A 22,534-nucleotide genomic window follows, 5' to 3' on the forward strand; every position below is an offset into this window, starting at 1 on the left:
CCAAGCATGTCCATTTTGTGTCAAGGACAAGGATGTCCTATTCCCAGCACAGATTCCCATGGGCATCACGTGACTGGGTTAAAAAGATGGGCTCCCACGGGCTCAAGAGATGACTCAGTGTTTAAGAGCGTGGTTACTCATCAAGAGGACCCAGGCACAATTCCCAGCACCCACACAGCAGTTTACAACCATCCACAACTCCAGTTTTAGGGGATCCAACGCCTTCTTCTAGCCTCTGCTGGCACCAGGCACGCACGTGGTGGACAGATCGCCTGTCCTCTTAGAGCTAGCTGTCCACTGGTGTCTAAGAGTTAAGAGTAATTACTGAGCACTGGAAATGTGGCTAATACGAATGAAGAACATTGCATCAGATTAAAATTTAGGTAATAAAAAATTTGAAAACTGATACTTGATTTAGACAAAGCTTTTACAAAATGTTCTGGAACAATCTAGATATGTAACTATATTTTTCAATTGTAAGTGTTATGAATTCTTAAAGAAGATCAAGTCATCTAGTGAAAATTTAGTATCCTACCCAAGGTGTGTTCTAGCCAAAAGGCACTTAATTTAGTCCAAAGAAAGATCTCAACCAGATGGGCACAGTGGGATGTGCCTTTAATCCCATTAAACCAGCACAGGGGAGATGGAGACAGGGGGTCTCTGTGAGTTCAAGGCCAGCCTGATCTACATAGCAAGTTTCAAGGTATACAGTGAGACCTTGTCTCTGAAAAAAACAACAATCACAAAAGGGTAGGGTCATAATCAATATCAATATTTTAAATTATAATTTATTATGCAGAAATAATAATATATATTTAGTAAATAAAATAAAACACTGAGTCAAAAATAGTGTCAAATTACTTTCACCTATGATTTCTTTTTAAAAAACTGGCTATTTAGTGAGAAATGAAGCCATGAATTTCAAGTAGAGCATGGATGGCTATGTGCGAGGCTTTGAAGGGAGGAAGGAGGAGAAATGTTGTTAAATTATAATCTCAAAATTTAAAAATCTGGCTGTTAAAAAAACATAAATCAGTATGTGATTACACTGTTTCCACTGGATGGTGCTGATTTAGACAAAAGCTTAAAAGCAAAAACTTCCTTTAAAATGCATTGTGTGGCAGCTCACGGGCCACACTTCTGAGTGCTGTTGAGTATGTAATCCTTTGCACAAGCCCAGTAGACAGCACGTGGAAAATGCCCGGGGTGCTTAAAACAACGACAACAAATGTCTAATAGAACACAGAAAAGCCTTAAGAGCATGCTTAGAAACGTTAGAGTAAATGGCTTTTTTAATAGCAACAATTTTTAAAAAACGAACTTCTATTTATTATGAACACTCTGCTCTTGCCACGCCGAAAGAAATATATAATTAGTAGTATGCGTAATTAGCTAGTTGGTGAGCAGATGGCACGGATGAAGGACGGCACCTAAGGAGGAGGTGCAAATGGAAACGGCAGGTGTCTAACCAACAAGCCTAGGAATGCCAGCACCACCAGTTACATCATCATGTGAATTCAGCCAACTGCACACACAATGTGGAGATAAAAAATCAAAGTAACAGACTGCCCACTGTACTTCAGAAAGCAGAGCTGGGGGTGGGGTGGGGGTGGACCCTGTGCACAGCCGTCACCCGCCACCCACTCAGCCACTGCAGCTCGATGCCTACCTGTAACAAACACTCTCTGTGCAGGGGTTGTGAGCCCGGACAATGACAAAAACATGCTGAAAGTGAGAGCGGATGTTTTTCGGGCTAAATGGTTGTGCTCCAGGCTCTTGGAAAACTACTGTCACAATGTCGTTTCCAATGTGCCGCTTCCTCAGGAGCTACAAGAAAACAAGCAAGCACCAACGTAAGTGCCGACACTCGGGAGACACCCTCCACCATTCCCTACACCGAAGGCATCTATGCCACATCAGCCTGTACCAGGGCAGGCCTTTTTTTAGCCTTGTCTTAGCATCCTCTCCAAGGAATAAGATGGAAATGAATATTCTAAAAATTTGTATAAAGGATACAGCCGTTCAAACAGATCTAACTAATATCTGGCATGTCCAATCCTCAGTTTCTATAGCAACAACTGTGTTCCGTTCTCAGATAAGAAACGTGCCATTGGGGAAGATTTTTGGAGACGAGGAATGGCTGAAGCAGTTATAATACAATCACATCATGCTTTTACAGGAAATGAGGAGGAGGGGTTCTCCTGGTACAAAGTTTGTGCCCCGTGTTGGGAACACAGAAATTAGTACTGCTCCACAAGTAGCACCCGTTTAAAGGCAGGTGAGGCTTCAGGTTTGAACAGCATCCTAGTTACAGAGAGTTCCTTCACACCACCTTCTGATTTATGCATTACACATTCTGTCATGGTTGTCAAATTCAGGAACCTCAAGCCAGTCCAGTGCCTTCTGAGGGGCTTCTAAGAGGGTGTGATTATCCTATGTGAGGTTTGTGCTTCTCATCCTTGCTTTATGGAAGTTCTTCAAAGAGCAAAACGATTAAATATGGCACCAACTAACTACGCTACACACAAACCTGAACTTATACAACTTACTTTTTTATTTAAATTCTCCGGGGACATGGAAACATGTAAATCACATAAAATCAACAACCTAGTGTGGGCTGATGGCTGGGGACAGTAGCTTTTTAGATTTAAGTTAGAAATCTGGAGAGAAATGCACTTTCAAAAACAATATGCGTATTATTTTGTTTTATGGTGTGAGTGTTCTGTCTGCATGTGTGTCTGTGCACTGCAGGCATGCCTGATGCCTGCAGAGGCCAGCAGAGGGTGTTGAATCTCCTGGAACTGAACTTAGAGATCACTAAGTCCCCAAGGGGGTGTTGGGAACTACACCCAGATCCTCTGGCCGGACAACAAGTTGCTGAGACAATTCTCAAGTCCTGGGAAGCACACTTTTAACCTAAGGAATTTGAAAGCATTCCAAATTATTCCCCAGCAAAGCAGTTTACTTCATTTCTAAGCATCAGATAGTATGTCTTACGTTAAATGTAAAAAAGTTGTATTTATGTTTAAATACATGTGAATTATTTTAAAAAGATAAGCTTTTAAAATACATTTCTAGGTATAAGGTTATTTACACAGAAGGAAACTAATTAATTAGCTAAAGAATGAAAAATTCTTAGTGTTTAACAGCACAGATTACTTTTCCATTTTAATTTGGAACTGCAGTATTTTTGCCTTTATTGACTGCCCAAGTTAAACCAGTTTATAGTTGCCCACGGAAATGTTAGCTCAATCAGCACGTCAACAGCTAAACCTGGAACTGAATAGGGTACTCTGACAAATCTCATATTCAAAGGTCATTCATTAGCATTCTGACGACTGGTCGGAGTGAGTTTACCTTCTTAGACTGTGACTTCCACCTAGAACTACACACACTGTCCACAGACCAGGTCACAGCTCATCTTCAGATGGCTTCCTGCAGATTTACGGCTGACTCACCATTTTGTTTCCTATTTTTGAGTACTTGGGTACTCGGGAAAGGCAAAATTCTGTCTCTTAGGCTCGTGATTGACCCCAAGCAGTGAGGGGTGAGGTTAGCTGAGTGATGGGCTGGTCTCTGTGAAGGAGCACCAATTCATTCAGCAGTACAGCGGAGAAAGTAAGAAAATATCCACACCCACTGCAGAGTCAGGAGTGACTGGAGCAGCCAGCAGTGGGTGTGGAAGGAGAGAATGTTCGCTCCTGGCTTCTTCTCAGTTCAGTCTGGCCTCATTAATTTTGAAATACTTTCCCAAATTGTAACCGCCAGTACTGTCCACACAGTTTCCACTTCCTCCACGGCAATCTGTCACATCCTGGTGACTGGTGTTGTGCCTCTGATCTCTGCAGGACTTGATGCATTTGCACCTGGCATTATTGATTCTAGTCCTTGCCATTTCCTAATGAAGAAAGAACATGGCTGTGGACCCCACTGACACTTTCTCTGCCATTTCTTCCTGTTGTGCTCAATTCCCTTTGGATTATCGACGAAACACTAGTACTTTTCTGCTTTAAGCCCTGGCTTCTTGAGAAGAATCTTCACCCACTTGTGTAGATCCTCTGCAACCCTGCAGGGTCATCCAATCACCGTGATTTCAACTTCTCTTCCGACTGCATGAAAACCTCCATCCCCGTGTGAAAAGCAAATGATTAATTCACAAAGCTCTCCAGCTGGCTGTTAACCTCGAATTCGAGTCTCTTCATTTGTTTTCAGCTCACTTGCTATTCCTTGCTTCCAGAAAGCACAAAGCTTCCTGCTGCTGTGGCAGGTGCAACACTAATTCCGGCTGCAGATTTTATAAACGTGCCACTTGGGCCTCTGGGGGAAATGCAGGAAGTAGAAACACAGATGAGAGAGCATGTCTTACCTGTTGCTTGTTGTTAGGTGTGTACGGCAGCATGGTGGAGACATGAAACATAATTTCATAGTCTTTGTAGGTTGTGTACAGAGAGTGGGTTCCAGTGGAGTCAGCTATGGTTAAGAAAAAGAACACATAACCAATGAGATGACTACCGGAGCAGGAAAAGTAATCCACTTAAGAGGACAGCCTTGAAACATGACAGCAAGTAGAGAGTCCAGAGAAGGCCTGTGACAGGCGCCATTACTCTCATTTTAAATACCCATTCTCTACTGCAGTCCTATGAAGTCCATAGACTGGATAGTTTCTCAGAATAGATGTTTTCTTAGAATATTTATGAGTGCATAAACTATTCTCAAACAAACAAACAAATTGGGGCTAGAAACAGAGCACAGTAGATAAAATGCTTGACCCACAAGTGAGAGGATTCCCAGTGGTGGCCTGCTGTGATTCTAGCACTTAGAACAAGGAGATGGGGATCACCAGAGCAAGCAGAGTAGCAAATTCTGGGGTCAATAAAAGACCCAGACTCAATATATAAAGTGGAAAGTGAGCAAGGGGAACGCCCAGTGTCAACCTCTGGCCTCCACACTCACACATTTATATTCAGGTATGCCTGCATTCATTCACAGATGTAAACTCTCTCCACACACACACACACACACACACACACACACACACACACACACACACGTGTACGCTTATGTATAAATATGCATGCAAAAATAAAAATAAAAGTTAACTATCAAATAATTTAAAATGTTATTGCCAAGAATGGCGGTGTACTCCCGTAATCCTTGTACTCAGGAGGTTGAGACAGGAACATCAACGTTCATGGCCACCTTGGGCTACACTGATATTGCTAAGTGGAGCAGTCATGAGCATTAAGTAATATTACTGTCAGCAGATATAGTATCAAATGTCTGTTTTCTGTTGGCAATAAAACCAGGTGACTGATTGTCTATGTTTAAAACTGAGGGAAATGCTAAATTCAATCTAGGGTCAGTAAAAGTAAACAAACAAAAATTTCCCACTCATCTTCATGGATATTGAGAACCTATTTCTTAGTATTTCCAGTTCAATCAAGAATAGTAAGGGATTAACACTGGACAGCAAGGTCGCAGGAGGCCTCAGATTGTAAAGGTTTGAAAGCATACTGTTACTTTCCCTCCCCTAGGAAACAAACCACCACTAATGCCTAGATACAAACGATTTCCCAATCAGTGCGCCCACAAACACCTATAGTAAGAGAAAAATAGTCAGTTGAAAGGGAGTGTTGAGACTCAGAGGTCCTGGATTCAGGGGTCGCCCAGAGAACCTAAGAGCATGTACTCTGGGTAAGCTGGAGCCACCAACCACAGTTTTAAGGACTACAAGACTTGACTGCACTTGAGGGAATGGCACCTGATGTTTTTAGTGAAAGACAGAGCAAGACAAAGTCACTGGCATGCATAAGAGGCAGCAGTTGTCAAAATCAGCACACAAGCATTAGTGGGGGAGCCTCTTTAAAAGCAAACTCCCAGACCACAACCAGCGATGCTGCACGGTGGGTAGCCAGTCTCCAAAGGAGTCTACGTCCCTCAGATGCAGGAGTTTCCATCGCGCAGAGAAACTGCTCCAAGTAAACTACAATGAGACTCATGGACAGATTAAAAACATGATCCAGAGCCTGGAGCTTTAGGCTAGAGCTTACTGGAGGATCTTCATTTTGAAGCTCATGAAAAATGCAAAGAAATAAGCTAAATATAGAACAAACCAAAAATGACTTTTCAAAATTGCAAAATACATAACATGTAAGTACTCAAGAAAACAAAATCTCATAAATGCTAACAACCACCACCACAAGTGACAATTATTACAATGAAGTGTCTTTCTCAACTGCTCAAGGCTGGTCTTAAGTATGAAGAACTCATCTATAGTTAGAAGCCTGCTATAAATATCTGCCAATCAACCTGCTATAAATATCTTGCAAGTCTTTGAGGTGAATGTGGCAGCTCTGATGTATTCCAAGCTGATTTTAAGCAAAATCAATGAATTAGAAAATATACTGCCACTGGCATTTACTAACTGCATTCGCTGTCTAGGCATGGATACCAGAAAGGAAAAGTTGTATGGGTAACACTTTGCTTTTTCTACTTTTAGCCAGTTCTTTTTCTGAACACTTTATTTTCTGTAATGGATTCTGTCTGACCAGCCCTTTTCTTAGCATCTTTAGAAATTCCAAAGCATGGCTAATATTTTGGACAGTTTAAAAATGGTTTCAAGAGGTTAGAGGTTCAAAACAATGGGAACTTCCTGTCCCAGAAAAAAGTAACTCCTCAGTCCTGAGGTTACAAGTGCACGGTTATAAAAACACGATACAGATGCAAATACTGCCAGGGAGAAAGAACATTTGAAGACCTACCAAGATACAAAACTCAGTGTTCTTGCTGTGCTTCTAGAGTCAGAAACCATCCAAGTTCTTAAGAGGATGGCAATCTGGGAAATGGAAACAGAGTTGTTTTAGATCAGGATGCAGAGAATGCAGAGTGAGAAACCGCTACGTGAAAATGTACTTGTAGAGGAGGCATGAAAGCCAATGCAACTCCACAGCACAGCAGTAAATCTACCCAGACATTCTGTGTCATCAGACAGCCAAATGACCACAGTGATGAACACTGCCACACTCAACAATTATATCACAAAAAGGAGATCCATTAGCCGGTACAGTAGTGTTCAGCTATAATCCCAGAACTCAGCAGACTCAGAAGGGAGGATCTCACTTAGAGGACAGTTTGGGTCATATGGAGATATATTTTTCTCAAAATCTCAAATAAAACTTCTATTATTCAAAGCAGATGACACTAAGATAGGGAATAAAAAAGGGCTGAAAAGAATGTCCACTGTATAAGACCATAACAAAGCAGTACCGCACTGCCACACTTTGGGAGGGTAGGGAAGACGGCCGTCAGCAGCAGCATTTCCACTTGAAGGGGCTTCAAGTCTGCAGAAGCAGTTTCCAGGCACAGCCAACACCACTGACCTCCTGACTGCTGACATAACTCAGGCTTTTTAGTAGTCAGAGGCTTGGACGATAATGGATGTGAGACTCTGAATGAGGAAAAAGTGACCAGGCATTCAAACAACTTTTCCTGGAACGCTAACGGCAAGTCAAGACAAAGTAGGTGGCAAGGACATAAGCTTACCTGACTTTTGGAAACTGTCTAGCTTCAAATACCTATGGAGGGTGGAGGTGTCGCTGGGTGAGAGAGTGCTTGTCTGAAATGGGAAGCCCCAGTATCCTAATAAGTAAATAAATGAATATCCATCATGGTGGCTTGAAAGAGAATGGCTCCATGGACTCATGGTTGAATGCTTGCTCCTCTGTGGGAATAATAAGGATGTGCTAGACATGGCTATCATTCTTACCTAGTTTGAAATACCACAATAGTTAAGTAGCTGTTCGTTTAAAATCTCTGTATTAGAGTCAGACTTCACACGCATGTCACCTTCCCTCAGGATCTGGAGATGCTGAAGTCACTGTGCGGAAGCACAATGGGAACTGGGCATGCTCTTCTAGAACAATGGCAGGCTCTGAGACATTTTGGACTCTGGGGTGTATTTCACTCATTAATAAGGTAGTCATTTCTCTGTTGTTTGTGATTCTCCCTGTTGTGGGGGTTAGGTGAAATAGTATAAGAAAGGGCTAGTTCATAAGACCCTCAGAGTAAACGTCTTGGATAGAATTTAAATTCTAAGTCCAGCAAAATGACTCAACAGCTAAAAATACTTTACACATCTACCTGACCACCCCAGTTCAATTCTTAGGACCCACATAAAAAAGGCAGATGCAAGAGCACACATCTGTAATCCCAGGCAAGGTGGGAAGTGGAGAGAGGAGACCACTGTACACAGCACAGCAGAACCAACGACAGTGATCTTGCCTGAACAAGGCGAAGGGGAGAAATGACTCCCCAGTCGTCCTCTGACCTCCATACAGGTCTGCCACTTATGCCCGTGTGTCCACGACTCTCTGTCCCTGTCTCTCACACGCACATACACGCACCAAAAATATTAAATTTAAATTTTTGTTCAGTTAAGAGTTAAAAGTGTAGTTTCCTTAAACAGCACCTTCTTCTCTGTGTAGTTTTCACTCAGTGTCTAGAACTCTGAATGGCTCTATGTGCCTTATACCTTTCCCCATTTGGTGTAGGAGGTCCTTCTGTTTGTGTGTTGCTTTCATTGGTTAATGAATAAAGAAACTGCCTTGGCCTAGCTGATAGGGTGGAACTTAGGTAGGTGGAGAAAACAGAACTGAATGCTGGGAGGAGGAAGGGCAGAGTCAGAGAAGCCATGGATCCTCTGCCTGAGATGGACACTGGTTAGAATCTTCCCAGTAAGCCACTGCCACGTGGTGATACACAGATTAATAGAGATGGGTTAAACTAATATGTAAGAGTTAGCTAATAAGAAGTTAGAGCTAATGGCCAAGCAGTGTTTTAATTAATAGTTTCTATGTGGTTATTTTGTGTGTAAGTTAGCTGGGCAGCCAGGACAAACAAGGGGCCCTCTCTTTGCAACACCCATTGACGCTCATTCCTAATAAAGAAGGATTTTTTATTTTCTAAAGATTTATTATTTTATTATGGCGGTTTTCCCTGCATGTATGTGAGTACACAACATATGTATCTGGTGCCCCTGAAAAGCAAAAGGGCACAGGATCTCCTGGAACTGCAGTTTTGAAGGTTGTGAGCTGCCATGTGGATCCTGGGAGCTGAACCTGGATCTTCAAGAAGAGTAGCATGTCCTCTTAACCACTTCTCCATCTCTCCAGCCCCCACGGTTCTATTTTCTTTATAAAGCCCGAGTAAATCTCGTCTGAACCATCCCAGCTGGCCTCAGACACAGCTGAAACGTTTAGGGTGGCACAGGCCCTGCGGTGTATTAGTGAGGGCGGGGCCTGAGGAATGCTTCACAAAGGGGCTCAGATCCCCACTGCTGACTTGACAACCAAGCCTCATTCAGGAACTGTCCATAACCACAGCTTAAAGTGAGTAAGTAAGCGGCGTGGTGAGAAGTTTTTCTCTTTAGTGTGTGTGGAACTACCCAGGGCCAAAAGATTCACTGCGAACACCCCTTCAGAGAGCTCTTCCAGCCAGCGTCACAGCCATCTGAGGCCCACTTGTTTACTGTAATTCTCCAATTCTGGGTGAGAAGATGACTTTGTAGAGATGAGGAAGAAAGAGAAGAAATGGCTCAACTGTTTTCCCAGACTTTCCTCTCCTGACTCTCTTGGTTCACAGCAAAATAAAATCTCAACCCAGTTAGCACATGATGAGTAGAATTGTCTCACCAGACAGTGTGGGTGTGCAGAGTTCAAGGGCACCGGGGAGGGAAGGTCAGAGACTGAAGGCCAAGCCCTGGGTTCACGGTCATGCCTTCACTGAACACTTTATTAACCAACCATACCACCAGAACTGGCATATTTCCCTAATGCCTATTAGCTATCCAGCCATTGCATGTAAATGTATCCCAAAACCAATTTAGCTAGCAGCTTGTGGGGCTTAACTAAGATGGCATGCATAGACAGACAGACAGACAGACAGACAGACAGACAGACAGGCAGGCAGGCAGAATGAATGAATGAATGAGAATGAATGAGAATGAATCTAGAGCTTTTTTTCCTCAGTCACAATTCTCACTATAAATTAGAAAAATTGATAAAATATGCAAACCAACTGGTTTTGAACATTCAACAGAAGACAGCATTAGATGGCTAGGAGTCCCTGGAGGTGGTAACAAGGAAGTAGGGTGTGCTCTATAATGTCCCCAGTTCTTTACCAAGGTGGACTGTCGGGACAGTGGCACAGGAGAGGCCTCTGAGGGGAAAGCTGCTATAAGGTGGAGTTCAGAAAGTCTAAGGAGATTGATACTTGAAGAGTACCCAAGAGGAGGAAATCTCAGAGCCTGAACAAGGTACCCTTGAGTATTGAGCTGGGAAACACATTGCATATGTACAGGGTTATTTCCTGAAAACCAAACAAAGAAAATAATTAGGGCAAGAGCTATCAGCTAATTATACACCAAACAGTGGTCACAGCTCAGAGTTGGAAGACAAGTAAATTCCAAACAGGCACACTGGAGACACCCTGTTCAACAGGATGGTAGTCAGGTCACGACACATACCTCAGGAATACCACAGCAGTCACCAAGCTTAACCAAGACCCAGGAAAACCAAGTTAATCCTTTGGGGAGTTCACTAATGTCAACACAAACCCAGCACTTCAAGGACAATAAAATCTAGACACTTGGTGACCATAGTCACAAAATGCAGCACCTCATATATAATCAGTCAGGTGAAGTAGCGAGGTATAACTCAAACCAGGAAAAATCTAGCAGCAGGAGGAAACCCGTAAGACAGAAGTAGAAGACTTTAACTGTTATAAAACATTCTAGGATGTAAAGGCCAGGATGAACCTAATGAGGCACAGAGAATGGAAGACACAAAACAAAATTACCAAATGCAACTTTTGGTCCTGGTAATTACCATACTTTATTGGAAGTGTTACTGGATCAAATTAATGTGAATTAAGACACTATAAAGACAAGGAGGAAAAGAAAAAGGAGTCTGAAGATGTGCTAATGGGAATTATCAAAACAGAAGCACAATGGTGTGGAAAACACTAACAAGCAAAACCAGAGACTCGATAGCTTTGGTACACTAGTGATACACACAACCTGTGAGCAACTGGAAACCTGGGAGGTCAAACACACAGGAAAATAACACAAAAATAACACAAAATATTTTAATTTGGTAAACGCTGCCAGAACTCTGCTGCAGGAAAGAATCTTTAAGTATTTTTGGGACAGGATCTTACACTACCAGGCTGGCTTCAAACTCCATGTGTAGCCAAGGACAACACTGAACTTCTGATCTTCCTGCCTCTGCCTCTGGGCTCCAGGATTATAGATACGTGCTAACATGGCATTTTGTTTTCCTTTAAAGAATCATAATCAAAGAGTTTCATGACATAACAGAAAAAGATGGCCGAGTGTATGAACGTGCACAGAGTGGCATCCTGTCTCCAGGTTTACCACAGCGGGTAAGGGGCTGCTCAAGGGTGCAGAGGCTGACAGTCTATTTGGGGCTTATTACTACTTAATATGGGCTTAAACATGAGGCCTGTGGACTCTAATTTTTGCCCTGGTAACCTGTGATACAAGGGCTAATTCTGCACACTGTCTGTGTTGGGGTTTCTTGATGAAACACTTGCTGACCCTCATTTGCTTTAGGAAACATGGAGTTCTGCTATGGCCTGGGTGTGGTGGGAATGTGGTCATTCCCCAATACAGCAGCAGTAAGAGGGTGTGGGGCCTTTTAAAGGCAGACCCAGCAGGTTGTTAGGTCACTGTGAGCAAGCCCTTAGGAGTGAGCTGTTAGGACAGGATGGAGACCACCCGCTCCCATCTGCCTGGTTCCCTGCCTTGGTGTGAGCTCCTCCCTTCTGCCCTCAAATCTGTGAGGCTTTTATGGGAACACAGCAAACACCAGCCCCATGGTCTCACAACTCCAGAACTAAGCCAAGCCATTTGATTTACAAATCACCTAGTTTTGAGTATTTTGACACAGGAAAGAAAAATAGATGAAGGCATACTCTGTAAAAGGGGAGAAATAAACCCTTTCTGGACCCTCTGCAGCAAGAAGGAATGCTTCTGTGGAATATATTATATAAACTGCCTTCAGAGGCAGTTTGCCAATCCAGGCCCACCTTCCTCTAGCTGGTTAGGGTGTGGGGCAAATACACACCAAGTGCTCACTTCAGTGGTCGACAGCTTTATCAGCCACCACAGTGTGTCCCTGTCACGTCAGGGATGCCTTTATTACATCCCACACCATGAAGTGCTCCAGTCTGAGCACTCATTTACAGAAGAGAAGTTACTTCAGCGGTTCTCTGCAGTGATGACCCAGAGAGCTGGACAAACTACAGCATGCATGAACCCTGGGAGGGGGCTAGCAGAATATCTGGACACACACAGCTGAAGAATATCTAACAGCTGTAAGTAGGAGCGAACATTAACACAATATTAAGAGGCTAGGCTATTTATGGCTTTTCATATTCTCTTGCACGTCGTTTCCAAGCTGGCAACAGTAAAACTATGGCAACAGGAAATCCTCCCTGCAGCGGAGTTTATGAATGCTTTTCTGTTTTCATGAGTCAATGCCTTATTTAATTTCCTGTACAGAAAACCAGAGAGATTGCTATAGACTACAAAACAGAAGTACTAATCCAAGACCCTCTCAAAGAAAAGCAGGCCACAGGTGTCTAAGGACAGTTTGTAAGATAAAATTTCAATGTCTCCATACAGAGGTGCAGCAGAAGTCAACATACTGTCACCCAAACCAACATTTGAAAGCTTAACTACCCTCCTGTAGGCTGTGGGGAACGGGGGTAGAAAACACCGTCCTGTAGGCTGTGGGGAACGGGGGTAGAAAACACCCTCCTGTAGGCTGTGGGGAACGGGGGTAGAAAACACCCTCCTGTAGGCTGTGGGGAACGGGGGTAGAAAACACCCTCCTGTAGGCTGTGGGGAACGGGGGTAGAAAACACCGTCCTGTAGGCTGTAGGGAACGGGGGTAGAAAACACCCTCCTGTAGGCTGTGGGGAACGGGGGTAGAAAACACCCTCCTGTAGGCTGTGGGGAACGGGGGTAGAAAACACCGTCCTGTAGGCTGTGGGGAACGGGGGTAGAAAACACCCTCCTGTAGGCTGTGGGGAACGGGGGTAGACATGCCCAACTAATCAAACTAACACGCCTATCTTTGTAGGGATCCCCAAAATGAACAACCAGAGGGGACACTGATGGAGGAGTTACTTTCCTTGGTTAATAAAGAAGCTGCCTTGGCCCTGATGGGACAGAAAATTAGGTAGGCAGAGTAGACAGAACAGAATGCTGGGAGGAAGAAGCCGAGTCAGGCAGTCGCCATGATTCTCCCACCTGACACAGACGCAGGTTAAGATCTTTCCTGGTAAGCCACACCTTGTGGGGCTATACAGATTATTAAAATGGATTAATCGAGATGTGAGAGTTAGCCAGTAAGAGGCTGGAACTAATGGGCCAGGCAGTAAGAAAACAGTTTCTGTGTAATTATATCAGGTAAAGTAGCTTCCTACTACAGGACACTATCTGGTGAAGGAAGAGAATGAGGAAAGGCAAGGAAAAGGAGACAGGAAGTGGTAGTAAATACAAGAAAAGTACAAAGGGATACAGCAAGAAAGCAGCATAGTAACATCTAAAAGGTTTTAAGATAAATGGAGGCTGGAGAAATGGTTCATTGATAAAGTTCTTGCCATGCAAGCATGGAGTTTACATCCTCAGAACCCACAGTAATAAAGCTGACTATGGTAGAGAAAGCCTGTGATCGAGCACTGAGGGGTGGAGACAGGCAAATTCCTGGCTCATTGCCCAGCCAGTCTAGTTTATGAGGTGAACTTCAAGTCAATGACAGATCCTGTCTCAAAACACAGAATGGATGCCTCCTGAGGAACAACATCCATGGTTGACCAGTGGCATCTACATGCACACACATATGTGCATACACCACAGTTGATCAGTGGCATCTACAGGCACACACATATGTGCACACACCACAGTTAACCAATGGTGTCTACATGCACACACATATGTGCATACACCACAGTTGATCAGTGGCATCTACAGGCACACACATATGTGCACACACCACAGTTGATCAGTGGCATCTACAGGCACACACATATGTGCACACACCACAGTTAACCAATGGTGTCTACATGCACACACATATGTGCATACACCAAGGTTGATCAGTGGCATCTACAGGCACACACATATGTGCATACACTGTATGCAACAAAAACAAAGAACTCCTAGACATTAAAAGAATACAGATGGGGAAAGCAAGATGGCCCAGAGGTTGAAGATGCTTGCCATACAAGCCTGGTGACCTGAGTTTGAATCCACATAAAGGTAGAAGGAAGCGGGGTGTAGTGATACCAGCACCAAGGAGGCAGAAAGGTATTTGTGAGTTCCAGGTCAGCCAAAGATACATAATGAGATGCTGACTAAAAGAGAAAGAGAGAACAGACGCCACAAAGTTTGTCCTCTGACCCCCACAGGCAATTGTGGCATGCGCTGTGCGCGCGCGCGCGCGCGCGCGCGCGCGCGCACACACACACACACACACACACACACACACACACACACACACACACACACACCATGTCCAAACCCATGTACACACAGTATTAAAAGAATATAAAAGTAAACAAGAAAGTTATGTGAAGGTTGGCTGTGTAGAAGAGTACACGATTATTGAAACAAACCAATAAAAGTAAAGATGTCCAGGTATTACAATCAGATTAGGGTTCTGAATCTTTAAATCCCCTAACATTCAGCGATGGGCGGTGAAATCTCTGCGGTTCCACTCTGGTGCAATTGTGCACCAGCTGTGTTCATGCCCCATCCACTCATAGCTCCGAGGACAGCCATGCATCACAGTCCGCTCCCAGCCATTTGGGTGATGGTCTCTGACAGTTCTAGCACTCCAACGCCCAGCCTGTTTCCCCCGCTTCACCAGCAGCTTTCTGCAGGACGTGGCAGTGCTGTTTTCTACACGATTTAGCAGATGCATGTCAGCGTGGCAAGGGTAATCAAGCACGGCAGGAAGGTAAGTAGTTCTTACTTTTGGTGTCAAGCTGCGCACGATACTTCTCGAATCCTTTGAGCCGGACTCGCTCTCCCAGAAGCTGAAGGAACTCCTCAAAGGCGGGGCCCGCAGACTCGTTGTTATACATCTCTTCCTCGGTGCTCTGGCCGGCTTTGCAGTACATGATGCCCACTTTCTGCTGATAGTTCAGCTGTGGAGACAGGCAATACAGTGACACAGTAGTGACCAGCATACTCCATCCTCCCGCACTGACAAGTCCTGCAGGGCACAGGCCCAGCAAGGAGCTAGCATCCTTCCCAGGAAACCCTTTTAATTCTTCTGTCTCAAATCCAAAACTACAGTGGGACAAACCGTAAACCTCCTGAGCTTAAAAAAAAAAAAAAAAAGACAAAGAAGTGAACTGAACTGGACTTGCTGCATGTCATGGCACAGCATCAGAGCAGATGGAGGGGGTTTCAGGAAATTTCTTTCATGATTTACAAACTATGAAAGGTTGATGAATAGCCTGACCAAAACAGCCAATTAATCAATGATCTTTCCCTGTACAAATCTGAAGCCTTTACACATTTAAAAGCAGAGGTCTATTTATCAAAACATACTTTGAAATAAATTGTTTTAAACTAAAAGGCCCATTAATAAACTTAGAATTTAAGAATTTAAGCAAACCTGCAACAGCACCATTTGTGACCCTAACGTGTACTTGGGTAGAGTCCAGTGTCACCAGCACACAGCTAGAGAAACTTCCCTTCCAAACTGTGCTCCAAGGCAAGAGCCTGAGAGGGATTCTGGAGGGACTTCTTAAGAGCAGATCGGCTGGGGCAAATACCTTCCACACTGCACTGAACGGCGAAGCAGTCCCAAGACTGAACTATGAAATAACAATGATCAAGACACCTTTTCATCACTGAAAAGCTCTGTCACCTTACAAACAACTCTCAACAAAAACCAAGTTTGCACTTAAAAATGTGGACACAGAGATCTAGTGTGGCCAGTACGGAGCTCTCAAACCACGTCACAGGAGCTGCAGCACCCACCTGAGATGTTATCTGAGTAAAGGGACCGGAGGGCCGAGGCTGTCAGCTGGTGCTTGCTATGTGTTTGCCTAGCACTAACTGGACTCCAGCCTCGCATGCATAAAAGCTGGTCCCATATTCCTGAGCTCAAACTACTCTCTTACTTCTGCCTCCTCAGCAGCCCTGAGTGTCGGTTACGGCTCCCAACCTGGGAAGGTGAAGTTTTAGTAATCAGCATGTACTGATTGATCTGCTACCTGTCAAACACCACATACAATCAATATGCATCGCAAATTTATCATCTGATTCCCAGAACAGCTTACCAGCTTGAACTCACTCATAGGACAGGAACAGTAATTTGTGCAGGAGGTAGTCTCCCCTGTCTTTTTTTTTTTTTTTTTTGAGGCAGGGTCTTTGTGAAGCCCCAGCTGGCCTGAACTCCATATGTAAACCAGGCTGGCCTTGATCTTGCAAGAGACCAGCCCTCTACCTCCTCATGCTAAGCCTGCCTAACAGTCTTGTTTTATTCTGTATCTGCCATTCAACACATGGGTCCAAAGCCATTTATTTGTAATTCTCCAAGTTGAAAAATAAATCAATTTAAGCAAACATACTTGGCAGTAAAAACTGATAAAGGATTGACAGTCTAACTTTTAATTTATTCTTCTTGCATGAATATTCATATATCCCCTGCATAAATATTCATGTGTTTGACTGTGGGGTGCTATCCCATATCACACTGGAAATATTAGCATGTTGTGCATGTATTTTATTAACCTTCTAAAATTTTCAATTTTCTGAATTCTGAAAGCATATTCAGCCCTGCCATTTGAGGCCTTGGGCCTTTATCAACGTCCTAAATCTCATGGTTCAGAAAGAAATCCTTTGCTTGGTTTTCCTTTTTTTCTTGCTTAGGTGACAAGAGAGTTCAGCAACCCCAGACATGAGTTCAGCTGCACAGGAGCCACTCTGCTTACCTGTCCCTCCACTTATGGGGACAAAGTAAAGCCCCAGGCACGAGTCTGCCAAGCAGATAAACCAGTGCCGGACTGTGGAAAATAGCATGTGAAGTGGCAGTACCCTTGCCTCATTTTAACTGGAACAGGCAGACCTTTGGTTGGCTTGTTTGTTTTGTATATCACACTTAGGGGGGAGGAAAGCAAACAAAATATCGATGTAAAATCACCGTTATTTCAAGCCCTATCTCAGCTCAGCTGGCTGGTCCAACTGTCAGAATGTGGCTAAGGCCAGGACAGAACCCTCACAGGGAGAGGTTGCAGCCTGGTTTAGAACCAAGCTGAGTGTCCTATTAGGTCTTTGAAAAAGACTAGAGAAGGCAGGCTCTGTCCATTACAAAAGCAGTCCTTAGCACTGTCAGCCCCAGGACTGGGTCTGAGTGGCAGTGGCTCCTCCCTGCAGGGAGAGGCATGAGAGATAGTGATCTGGAGACAGGATGGAGCTTTCTTTGAGTGCCACTGTCTGGCTGTGCCTCCAAGATCAGCCTGCACAGGCCACAAATACAAAACAAAAGTCACCCTGCTTTGTGGGAAACATTTTATCATTCTGGATTTGTAGGTGATTTTAAAGAACTTCTTCCAGGACTGGTTCCACTGTGAAATTCAACAAGATTCACTTATTGTATTAAAAAGAGTCCACTGTGGAATGAGATAAACAGGCAGTCTGAAGGTAGCAGCCAGCCAGACTCCTGGAGAGGATACAATGTGTCTTATACTCACTAACCAGATACTATGGTAAGTCCCACCCGCAGACAGACACCAGGGGTTTCTGGTTTCGCTGGGTTGAAAGGAAGAGCTTTAGAAGAGGACTAGGAGATCTGCAAGATTGTCACATTTTCTTCCGTTTAACACTGTGCCAGATGCCACCTGCTTGCTCTCCTAAACTGGCAATATGACTATAAAACTTGATTTCTGTTCCAATTAAATCCAACGTAGGTAGCATTCTCTGAACTTGAGACTCCTCAAATGCTTAGCTAGTGGCAATGCTTCCTGCTGGTATTTGTGGCACTGTGCACGAGTTAGGGAAGTGTAACACAAACACGCCCAGAGAAGGGACAGGTGCCAGTGACACCTGTGTCAGTATCGGTCAGTGCTGCAAGCACCACGGGATTGCTAGGAGTTCAAGGAAATGGATCTTTGTCTTCTCTGAGAAGCAAAAATGTATCTGTGTGGGCTATGAATGGGAATATATAATATCTAAACATAAAATGCGAAACAACAACAATGACCTGGTAAGTCTATGCAGTGTTAATTTTGTTGGTGAGCATGTCTGGGCTTTTCAATAATAGAATACAGATCTGTGTCTCAGACAAGTTGCTCCTCTGAGGCCCTGATCCTGTGCTGTCTGGTCACACAGCAAATGTCTATTTGTTGTTTTGTTTTTTTGTTTTTTCTTGTTTGTTTGTATTTTGAGACAGGGCTACTACTTAATGCTAGCCTGGAACTCACTGTGTAGAGCAGCCTCACCTCAAATTCACAAAGGTCCACTGTCAATGCCTCCTGAGTGCTGCGATTAAAGGTGTGCACCACCAAGACCAACAATAGGTGTTCATGTCTATAACAATTGTCAGTAGTCAGTCCAGCAGGACAAAAGCTGAATCGGTACTGATCAAAATCAACAATACCAAACTGGTTCCTTTCAGAAAGAATCGAGAAACACACAATGTGAGCGTTCTTCAATTTTAATATAGTCCATTGAAATATTCCAAAATTCAAAAAGGTCACTGCATTCCGAAAAGGTTTGTTTCTAGGCACTATGGTGATGTGACCAGACTCTCAAATTCCTGCATTCCTGGGAGGAGGGCAGATCCAGCCAGGGCTCAGGACCAGCCGACTACATTTCAGTAAGGCAGCTTCTCAGGCAAATCTTAGAAAGTCTTGTGTTTCATCCATATTCCCAGCAAGAGCCACAGGAACACTGGGGTGGCCATCCCTACAGGGACAATCATGATTTTACAAATCTTTAGAATTAAATGTCCAATCTAGATGCTTGTGAAGTGTGACATATTAAGAGCTCTTTCACTGCCACAGTTCTTAAAGCATGGGGTCTCTATAGACCTTCCTGTCAGCTCTGAGAGCCAATGGCCACATCACGTCAATGTCACCAAAAACCCTGCCAGCACTCAGGGTGTACAGCGAATGCAGGGAGAATTGCGGGGTAAAATCAGGTACTTTATCCACCTAAGACTGTGGATGACAGACAGGTTCTCTCTCTGAGGAGGAGGAGGACCACGGATGGACAGGGAAGTCCCAGCAGCTTACTAGACCTCCAAGTGATACTACTGTGGCTGGACAGGCAGGACAGCATCATTCCTGTCCTCCTTGTGGCTTCAAAAAATGCACACAAGCCTTAAAGAGATCGCCTAAGTATCCAGTGTCTAGTGCCATACTGTGGGAAACAGGATCCGCAGAGATGTGAGTCCAGTTCCCCAACTGTTCCATCTAGCAGGCTGAGAGGCTATTCAAACATCTTCTGTTGATGGTTTTAGTCTTTTAATTTTTAAAATCTTTGCAAAGTTTTGTCTATGCATATTAGGACCCTAAAGTATTTGGTTTCTTCCCATTCCAAACTGGGAGCCGGAAAGAAAAGCCAGGACCTTCATCACTGTGCCATCCACAGACCCCAAGACCCTCAGCCAGTCTACCTCCTAAGCCTCTTCTGCTTTCATTATGTATTACATCCAGGATTATTGGCTGTGTGAGCAGAAAGAGTGGGAGGCATTCTTCCATCTTTTCAGGAGCAAGAATTTGTTTTTAAAATGTTCTTCTGTTGAGTTCCCTGGTTAGTTGGGCAGGTGGAGGGGGGGTCTACAAGGAGTTCGTTTGCTTGCTGGGAGAGATTCACAGACATTGTTCACTTTAGTTTAGTCTCCATAAACATAACTCTCTCAACTTCTTCCTAAAGGTGAATCTCTATTGTCTCCCAACAAGAATGGCAGAGACTGGGAAAATATCAGTACTGGAAAGTTGTAAAACACTGGTTTGGAATTTTGTCCTCATTGGGAATACAAACAAAAATCCAGTGCAAAAGAAAGGGAGGGAGGGAAAGATAGACTGGGTAGGAAAATCTGGTTGTTTTGTTGTTGTTGTTCTGACAGATACTTTCAAAATGATGTGAACTTGTAGATTATGTGCTAATCTATTTTTATCTTTGCCATAATGCAAACAAAATATTCCACATACACAATCTAAAGTTATTCTAAGATATATTGTGCAAAATTTCTCCAAAAAAAGAGATAGATCTGATGGTATTGAGCTGGTAATAAATATATCTAACTTGACATTGAGATGAATTTTAGTTACACAGGAAAAAGTCTTCATTAAAGCATATTCCATAAAAGACTGAAATCAACTCCAACGATCATCAGCAGAGAAACACATGATTAATTTACTAGTGGCAGAGCAACACAATAGAGTATGAAGCAGAGTGAAAATGACTAGACCTTTGCCAGCATGGAAAGGTCGATGAGACATACTAAGAAAGCAGGAAGTGTCCAAGGGAACAGGAAGTAAAACCCCACGTGTATACTGCAGTATCTGGGTAAGAAAACACAATCCAGGAATCCATGAACGTGCTACCATCATGAGCAATAGAAAAGAACTGATATTCTCAGGGAAGCGTGGTTACATGATCTAGATTTCTGGGCTGTTTGAAGACACCACGCCAATTACACGAGAGAGAATACCTAACTTTTCACTTTAAGGTTGAATTTCAAAGACAACCCCAAACTTAAAAGCAGGAAGGGTGAACTGTGTGCCCAACCAGCCACCCTTCAGACTGAATGAGCCCTTACAGTCTATGGCTCTTTCTTGCCGCTCTCAGTCAGCACAAACTGCTTTCTTGCTATAGCATTGGTTCCCCAATGCTGCTGCCATCAGTGACATTACCCACAGGATCCCCCCGTCCTGTCATCCAATCAAGCCACATTCAGGCAAGCATGGATGGGGCTACAAAGAACAAACTGTTCTGATGACTGGTTAGTGCACATCCTCCCTGAGAATGCAGCAGGAGTCACCTGATACCATAAGAACATCAACCATGCACCAGGCACCCTCATAATCGAAGAGATTTCAATTCTGGGGATGTCACTGTTCTGCCAAAGCGTCCTTCACAGAAAATTGGTTTTAGATAGAATGTTTCCCCTGTGGGTCATTTTTTCCAAATAGGCCACCTGAATAAAGACGACAGTCGCTGGTCCAACTCATTTAGCCTCCCAATAAGATAATGCACTGTGGCAGTGAACAGGCAGTCAGTAGAGTTCCATTCAAAGGATCAGTGCCATCCATCACAGAAAAAGCACTGCCCTTTCCCTGACAGCCATGCTGCAGGTGTACGGTAAGGTGACCACACTTCCTCTTTAACTTCTACAACCTGAAAAGCAATTGTTTTCAAAACTGACCAACAACATATTTTCATTTTGAGTATTTTTAGTGAACACTTGTTAAATGCGTGCTCATTAGGCATAGTCAGCCCTGTGTGTGACTTGGCATGTCCTAGTGGAAGCAGGGCTGTCGACTCCTACACAAGCTGCTAGTGTGGCTCCGACACGGGTAAGCCAGCCCTAGTCTATGTTCTTTAGATACTGGATACGGGAGCCTCCAGCAGTAAGACTTGGATTCCTCTTTACAGGCACCTCCCCACTCAAGAGAAGGACAATGGGGCAAGCAGCACGGGGTTAGGAAGGTGGGCTGGGACATCTGTGTGTCTGGATAACTCATGTAAATGAGTTCACACAGTACCTGGATCGGTCACTGCTCAACCAAAGTTTTCTATTTTTACTGTCCTCCTGCGTGTGTTTCACATTCCTGCTCAGTGAGTCTGTTTGCTGTTCTATTAACACCTTAAGCCTCTACTTTGTTCAGGCCTGCTGCAAGCTTCTTCTCCTTGGGGAGGCACCTCATCCTGATCCTGTCAGCCAATCTGCATCCACATCTCTGTTTGAAGGTATTATTAAGCCCAACCTCTGTTTTCTTTGTTTTTGTTTTCGAGACAGTGTTTCTCTGTACCTTTGGAGCCTGTCCTGGAACGAGCCCTTTTACAACAGGGTGGCCTCAAACTCACAGAGGATCCACCTGCCTCTGTCTCCTGAGTACTGTGATTAAAGGCGTGCGCCATCACAGCCTGGCTGCCTGATCTCTGTTACAGTAGTGTGTGACCTTGCATCTTCATGGGTATGGGCTGTGTACTAGCCCATCTATTTTCTTTTTTTTTTCTTTTTTTTCTTTTTTGGTTTTTCGAGACAGGGTTTCTCTGTGGTTTTGGAGCCTGTCCCGGAACTAGCTCTTGTAGACCAGATTGGTCTCGAACTCACAGAGATCTGCCTGCCTCTGCCTCCCGAGTGCTGGGATTAAAGGCGTGCGCCACCACCGCCCGGCTTAGCCCATCTATTTTCTACAATCCTTATCAATCGTCAAGAACTGGAATGTGGGGTGCATCAGGCGTGCTCCCTGTGGAAGTGCA

General features: G+C 44.0%; 1 protein-coding gene across 14 annotated transcripts in view; it reads right to left on the reverse strand.

Annotated features, from left to right (window-relative positions):
- Positions 1-22,534, reverse strand: part of Sipa1l1 (signal induced proliferation associated 1 like 1) — a 284,116-nt gene that overhangs the window by 65,253 nt on the left and 196,329 nt on the right. For all 14 annotated transcript variants that reach the window (XM_075948065.1, XM_075948069.1, XM_075948061.1 and 11 more), the window contains 3 exons: positions 15,060-15,234; positions 4,367-4,470; positions 1,670-1,827 (listed from right to left, as the gene is read on the reverse strand). In XM_075948065.1, the coding sequence (XP_075804180.1) occupies positions 1,670-1,827; positions 4,367-4,470; positions 15,060-15,234 (437 nt within the window). The remainder of the gene's footprint in view (positions 1-1,669; positions 1,828-4,366; positions 4,471-15,059; positions 15,235-22,534) is intronic.

This window comes from Microtus pennsylvanicus, chromosome 14 (genome assembly GCF_037038515.1).
Source record: "Microtus pennsylvanicus isolate mMicPen1 chromosome 14, mMicPen1.hap1, whole genome shotgun sequence".
NCBI lineage: Eukaryota > Metazoa > Chordata > Mammalia > Rodentia > Cricetidae > Microtus > Microtus pennsylvanicus.